This window comes from Triticum dicoccoides, chromosome 5B, assembly GCF_002162155.2.
Source record: "Triticum dicoccoides isolate Atlit2015 ecotype Zavitan chromosome 5B, WEW_v2.0, whole genome shotgun sequence".
Taxonomy (NCBI): domain Eukaryota; kingdom Viridiplantae; phylum Streptophyta; class Magnoliopsida; order Poales; family Poaceae; genus Triticum; species Triticum dicoccoides.
The window spans coordinates 194222792-194230674 of NC_041389.1; the positions used below are offsets into that span (position 1 = coordinate 194222792).

General features: G+C 44.5%; 1 protein-coding gene across 1 annotated transcript in view; it reads left to right on the forward strand.

Moving 5' to 3' along the window:
* Positions 1 to 2762: 2762 nt before the first annotated feature.
* The window catches only part of LOC119308050 (lysine-specific demethylase JMJ705-like), a 23171-nt gene continuing 18050 nt past the window's right edge, over positions 2763 to 7883 (forward strand). The window contains exon 1 of the mRNA XM_037584160.1: positions 2763 to 3816. Within this exon, the coding sequence (XP_037440057.1) occupies positions 2979 to 3816 (838 nt within the window). The 5' untranslated portion in view covers positions 2763 to 2978. The remainder of the gene's footprint in view (positions 3817 to 7883) is intronic.

The following is a 7883-nucleotide window of genomic DNA, read 5'->3' on the forward strand; positions in this document are numbered from 1 at the left end:
GGCAACCTCTGCTTCCCTTTGTGAAGGGCCTATCTTTTATTTTTGTCTTCTACCTTCATACAAGAGTCATGGTGATCTTCACCATTCCTTTTTACACTTTATCCTTTGGCAAGCACTATGTGTTGGAAAAGACCCCGATATATATATATCCACTTGGATGTAGGTTTTCATAAAGTATTATTTTTGACATTACCCTTGAGGTAAAAGGTTGGAAGGCGAAACTATAAGCCCCTATCTTTCTCTGTGTCCAATTGAAACTCCATACCCATAAGTATCGCATGAGTGTTAGCAATTGTGAAAGACTAAATGATAGTTGAGTATGTGGACTTGCGAAAAAGGTCTTATATTGACTATTTCCGATGTTATGATAAATTGCAATTGTTTCAATGACTGAGATCATCGTTTGTTAGTTTTCAATGAAGTTTCCGATTCATACTTTACATTGTGAATGGATGTTTACTTTAGCATAAGAAATCATATGACAATATATGTTGCTGTTCTAAAGATGATCATGATGCCCTCATGTCTGTATTATATTTTATCGACACCTCTATCTCTAAACATGTGGACATATTTTTCGATATCGGCTTTCGCTTGAGGGCAAGCGAGGTCTAAGCTTGGGGGACTTGATAAGTCCATTTTGCATCATGCTTTTATATCGATATTTATTGCAGTATGGACTGTTATTACACATTATGTCACAATACTTATGCCTTTTCTCTCTTATTTTATAAGGTTTACATGAAGAAGGAGAATGCCGACGGCTGGAATTCTGGGCTCGAAAAGGAGCAAATATTAGAGGCATATTCTGCACAACTCCAAAAGTCTTGAAACTCCACGAAAGTCAGTTTTGGAATATATTAAAAATATTGGACGAAGAAAGCACCAGAGGGGGCCACCCACCAGCCACGAGGGTGGAGGGCGCGCCCTACCACCTGGGTGCACCCCCTTGCCTCGTGGGCCACCTAGCAGGCCCCGATGCCCATCTTCTGCTACATGGTGTCTTTTTCCCTGAAAAAAAATCATAAGGAAGCTTTCGGAATGAAGCGCCACCGCCTCGAGGCGGAACCTGGGCAGGACCAACTTAGGGCTCCGACGGAGTTGTTCTGCTGGGGAAACATCTCTCCAGGAGGGGGAAATCGTCACCATCATCATCATCATCATCATCATCATCGATCCTCTCATCGAGAGGGGGTCAATCTCCATCAACATCTTCACCAGCACCATCTCCTCTCAAACCCTAGTTCATCTCTTGTATCCGATCTTTGTCTCAAAACCTCAGATTGGTACGTGTGGGTTGCTAGTAGTGTTGATTACTGCTTGTAGTTGATGCTAGTTGGTTTATTCGGTGGAAGATCATATGTTCAGATCCTTAATGCTATTCAATACCCCTCTGATTATGAACATGAATATGATTTGTGAGTAGTTATGTTTGTTCCTAAGGACACGGGAGAAGTCTTGTTATAAGTAATCATGTGAATTTGGTATTCGTTCAATATTTTAAGAAGATGTATGTTGTCTCTCCTCTAGTGGTGTTGTGTGAACGTCGAATACATGACACTTCACCATTGTTTGGGCCCAGAGGAAGGCATTGGGAAGTAATAAGTATATGATGGGTTGCTAGAGTGACAGAAGCGTAAACCCTAGTTTATGCGTTGCTTCGTAAGGGGCTGATTTGGATCCATATGTTTCATGCTATGGTTAAATTACCTTAATTCTTTTTTCGTAGTTGCAGATGCTTGCGAGAGGGGTTAATCATAAGTGGGATGCTTGTCCAAGGAAGGGCAGTACCCAAGCACCGGTCCACCCACATATCAAATTACCAAAGTAACGAACGTGAATCATACGAGCATGATGAAAACTAGCTTGACAATAATTCCCATGTGTCCTCGGGAGCGCTTTGCTTTATATAAGAGTTTGTCCAGACTTGTCCTTTGCTACAAAAAGGATTGAACCACCTTGCTGCACCTTGTTTACTTTTGTTACTGGTTACCCGTTACGAATTACCTTATCACAAAACTATCTGTTACCGATAATTTCAGTGCTTGCAGAGGATACCTTACTGAAAACCGCTTGTCATTTACTTCCGCTCCTCGTTGGGTTCGACACTCTTACTTATCAAAAGGACTATGATAGATCCCCTATACTTGTGGGTCATCAGGTGTCCATTAGCGAACAAATTAGTTCGCTGGGTTTGACCAGCAAGCGTGAACTAGTAGTTCGCCAGGATTTGTACTCATGTGAACAGTCGTTGGATATTCGCGTCCTAAATAAAATTATCGTACAAAATTTGTAACTACTCCACCTCTTTATAAAATCTACCTTTCTTCTGATTCCAAATCTCAATCGCAGTCTTTCCACCAACTGCATTCTTCAAATCTTGGTGCTTTCTCTCTATTGGTATCGCATTCAATCCCTTCAATACCCGCCACTTCATTTCTAGATCTCTACCACCCAGATCCATAAAGCGTCACTCTATATGGCGATGCTATTGATGTCAATCTTACCAACGTCACGGAAGCTCTAACAACCTCCAACCAAGACTACTTTGTCTTCATTTTCATCGTCGATGCGTCGAAATGTGAACTTAAAAACAATAAACTAATTTGTATTTAGTTTCAAGCTTGTATATTTTATTGCTGACAAAGAAATTCCGCTTGCCTTTTCGCACTGATTATTTGCCCTTTTGGTTGAACGATGACTTGCAAATAGAAGATCACAAATTTCATTTCCAGCCTAGAGGGAAATCCCCACCCCTCGCCCCTGCCTTCACATCTCTCTCTCTCCTCCAACCCTGGTCTCTGACTCTCTCTCTCCTCCAACCCTTGTCTCTGACTCTCTCTCTCTCACTACCCCCAAAGCAGCAGAAGCAGCAGCAAGCACCAAGCGAGCAGCGAAGCCGATTCCCCAAATCGCCTCCCACATGCAATTCCTCGCCTGAAGAAACCCTACCGTACTCCGCCGCCGCTGTCGCCGCCATGTCGTTGCCACCGGTGGACCCGCCGGAGTGGCTGCGCACACTACCCGTGGCGCCGGAGTACCGCCCCACCCTCGCCGAGTTCGCTGACCCCATCGCCTATATCCTCAAGATCGAGCCAGAGGCCTCTCGCTACGGCATCTGCAAGATCGTCCCCCCGCTCCCCTCGCCGCCCCGCGAGGCCACCGTTCAGCTCCTCAAGGCCTCGTTCGCCTCCAATGCGTCCGCTTCCGGCGACGCTGGCCCCACCTTCCCGACGCGGCTCCAGCAGGTGGGCCTCTCCACAAAGAACCGTCGCGGCGCGAACCGTCGCGTCTGGGAGAGCGGCGAGCGCTACACCCTGGAGGCCTTCCGCACCAAGGCCCGCGACTTCGAACTCCCGAGGCACGCGATACCCCCGAAGCACGCGACGCCCCTCCAGCTCGAGGCGCTCTTCTGGGGTGCTTGCGCTGCGAGGCCATTCAATGTCGAGTACGGCAACGACATGCCGGGGTCTGGCTTCGTCAAACGGGAGGTGCTAGACCTAGACACTGACAGTCCGGTAGGGGCGCCCAGGGACGTCGGCGAGACGGAGTGGAACATGAGGGTGGCTCCGCGCGCTCGGGGCTCGCTACTGCGGGCGATGAGCCGGGACGTGGCTGGCGTCACAACGCCGATGCTATATGTGGCGATGCTCTACAGTTGGTTCGCGTGGCACGTGGAGGACCATGAGCTGCATAGCCTCAACTACCTCCACTTCGGCAAGCCCAAGACTTGGTACGGCGTGCCCCGAGATGCCATGCTTGCCTTCGAGGATGCTGTCCGTGTCCATGGGTACGCGGACGACCTCAATGCCATCAGTGAGTCATCTGTTCCACTATGCTTTTATTGTACTTCTATTTCTTGCTTAGAAGCGCTTGAATTCTATTTGACTTGCTTGAGAAGTCGTAAGTGTTTCATTCTTGACTTGTAGAGTCAAAACCTTGTTTTGAATTGTCAAATTCTGCTGCCAATTGGGGAGATAACTGACATTCGGTAGTGTCAGGCTGTCAGCAACTTCAGATGAGCAATGTGCAATTGCAACAACGTGTAAATTAACCAGGAACCAGTGCCCTTCAATATGCAATTTATGGCTCTGAAAAAGGAAACATACTAGCGAATATGCATCTGGAAACTGAACTAAGCAAGTAGATACAGTAGATACTTTAATTTCAAATTGAACCATTGCAACCTCAATGATCATAGGAGGTTGCACTGTGACACCCTGGTAGGCCGGGGAGGGTCACGGCAGTGCACAGGCTGTGATTTGTGGGTAGGGACCGAGAGACAGGTGAGAGATTTAAGAAGGGTAAGCTGAACTTGAGAAGGAAGCCTATGCATGCTCGATTTGTTTGGTAAACTGACTTTTACTTTAGTATGGCATGTGATGTGGGGGCAGCATTACACAGCTTGGTGATCAACTCTGTTGGGAATATTGAATAATAAACACATAACACGGTGTTTACCTCCGTCCCTATCTCTCCCTCCTTGGCGCAACTGCGCCAAAGCCCAAACATCCTCGCCCTCACCCTCCACCTCTCATAACTCCCCTCAGAAACTCAGCATGTGACAGACCTATATGAAATGAAAGTGCACACTGCATGCACAAGGATATGTCTATCAATCAAACCATCCTTCGTAGTAATGAAATTTAGTCTGGCTCCAAAACCTGTTTCGAACTTTCAAGGTATCTTAAGCATCATAAAATTGGGGCCGCTAGATTGCAGAACATGTAGGATTGGGGCAATAACATACATGTTATGAGCAGCAAGACATCAATGATAGCGGTTGAACAAATGGCACTGTGTGAGGATGACATAGATCACCGATTTTGTTATGTGGGTATCTGGCCTACTGATTATTTGTGTAGTACCCTCAGAAATCATGATGCTACACGGCTTCCTGCGCTGCTGGCAAATTCAGACACAGGTATGTATTTACGAAGACAAGAAGATTTAGGGAACATAACCAATGCTTCTAGGACTTGGATTCAAAAGAAACAGAAATACACAAACTACACGTAAGTCATCCGCACGTCTATCCAGATGCCTAGAATAAATCTTGTTTGGGTCATCCGTGTTTAGTACTCCCTCTGTCCATAATATAGTGCACATTTGTTTTTATGAAAGTCAATCTAACAAACTTTGATGAAGTTCGTATACAAAATTATCTGTATCTACAATATCAAATACATACCCTATGAAAATATATTTCATGATGAATCTAATGGTATTGATTTTATATTCAAGATGTTGATAAATTTTCTATAAACATGGTCAAAATTAACAAAGTTTGAGTTAAAATAAAAAAAACTAATGCACGCTATATTTTTGGACCGATGGAGTATAAAATTAAGATATCAAGATGTGCTGTTTTTTTGGGTATACTTCATTGCAAGGACCAACATTTCAGGATGGCTTTAAAGGCCCAGCTTTTATTCTAGGGGTTCTCCTAGCAAGATGGTTGCAGCTAAATTATGTTGTGATCAAGTCATATCAGATTTTCTCCACATTTTGAAGACTTGAAGTTATCAAGTCACCTCATTTGCATGGCTCCAAAAGTCCAACAATATTTTCTAATAAGCTAATCTCTCAGAATTCATAAATTGTAAACTATAACCAAAATATATTTGAATTGACTACCAATCACTTGATCACTATGTTGGATTGGTCCATGACCACTTTATCTTGCCCCAAGCCCACCCACAATGATTAGATACACCAACCAAGGCCGCTCTTGCATATCATTAGCTGGTGTTTCTTGATGATCTATGTGATTCCTTGCTGGTTGCAAGTTCTTGTGAAATTCTTTTGTTTCGTTTATTTGCATGAATTATGTATAAGAAACCTCAAAAGACCTTAATGCAACACCCCTGCTAAGGGTGTGTACAATAGCTTAGACAAGGTCCGCGTCTGTCTTTAGTGCCTCGCCATGCCACATATAGATCATACTGTAGACACCTCCTACAATAGACTATAATTAGTTGTACGTATAAGACCTCAAATAACAAGAAAATAAAAAACTATCGATGTAGGAATAATTAATTCTATTTGGGATCCCACCTAGTCCTACATGGCAAGTCAACAAAAATCCAAGCCGGTCAACAGCAAACCAAGAACATGGCCATGGTCAACAAGTCAATGGAGAAGAGGAAATAAAAAGACAAAATCAAAGGGAGAAGCAAAAAAGAAGAGGCCCAAGCCTAGAACATGCCCATATAGCCAATGCTCATCATGGTTGAGGGATGAGTGTTGGCACCCTCCACCTTTGACTAGTCCATGATCCATGATGGACTGGTGGACCAAGTTTTACCAATATACCCTTCCCAGCTACCACCACCATGGTAGCTTTGGTCACTTGTCAAGGATCCCTAACCTATGTAAGGCCCCATGGGCCCGTACTCATTCACTCTCACTTGAATGAAATCAAGGGGAGGACACTAGGGCAACTAAGGCAAGAATGGGAGCTCTAGGGTTTGAGTTCGAGGAGTCGCGTACGAGTTGGATCGACATTGAGGAAAAGAAGTTTGGAGAGGGTGCTGAGGAGTCACACATGACTTCGACCTGCGACCAAACCTCCCTCAACGCTTTCCAAACATAGGACTAGGTTGCCCTCGTTGAGGTGAGGAAACCTCTTCAAAAAACATTGATGTGTCAAATTTGTTGGTGTACGACTAACTTACTCTAAGACAGTCGTAGACACCTCTCTAATCTTTGTTTCGGCCGTGTTGCTAATGTTACCCCCATTCACCCGTTGTTTTAACTACAATAACATTGGCGTCGATCGTGGGGAATTCTCTCCATTGTGTAAAGCCGTGAACCGATGAAGCTAGATGGCCCCGCCTAAACAAGTTCCTTAGCCAAAAAGCAAGAAACAGTAAAGTGCAATAAGGCGAAAAGGCAAAAGGCTCCTCGCGCCGGGATGTCGCTTGTCCTAGCTTGGTGTCGCGCCGATCCTCGACGTAGCTCGTCCTTGCTAGCGCGGAGCTGCGTAGATTGTTGATGGTCCAGTTACTAGGATGCCAAGCAGTTCTAGAACCCCCAAGTGCAAGGGATTGCAACTAGTCAAATTTAACAAATGAATACAATACAAGGGTCTTACGTCCAAGATACAACTTGCAATGGAAGTGAAATATACCTTACATAGGTAAAGTTTAACAAATGCCTTAAGAAGGCTAAAAAAGCAAAAGGACATCCATATCCCTGCCTAGGCCAAGTCTGGTGATAACCATAGTTAACGCTTCACCAAAAGATTACGTGCTCCAAATGCTATTATCTGATTTGCAGCATCTGGATAAAAAAGAATAATAAAACAAGGTGACCAAATTGTACTTGCAAGACTTACGTCAGATGTATCTACGTATGCAACATTTTGTATATGTGGTTTGAGCGGTGGCAATCACTAAGCATCTATAGAAGACACGCTACAACTTGCGTCTACCAGAGACAAGGTAGAAAGCGTATACGAGGTAAGATAGCATTAAAGATCAACTACTCTATTCACCTACCTAACCGCAAACATCCTTGCATTCCTCTTCGCATCATCCACAAAGAAGAATCTCCAACACACTCACACGGTTGGCAAGTTTAATTAATTATTAATTGAAGCTGTTCTATGATCAAGTTAACAATCTCCAAGCTGTCCATAGCCGTGGACACAACTGTAAGAAAAGATTTAACCATGCAGGGGTGCACCAAGTTACCCATACACGTACGATCCTATCTTAGATGACACACTGCACGGTGTATGCTGGCAGAGGTGATCGACTCAACACTTCCCTTACGTTGCAAACAAGCCCAGGGAGCTACTTGAGTTTTACCCGAATCGAGAGTCCAATCGAAGTCTGAGTCAAACCCAACCGTTGCATGACATGCCCCTACCAAGTAAA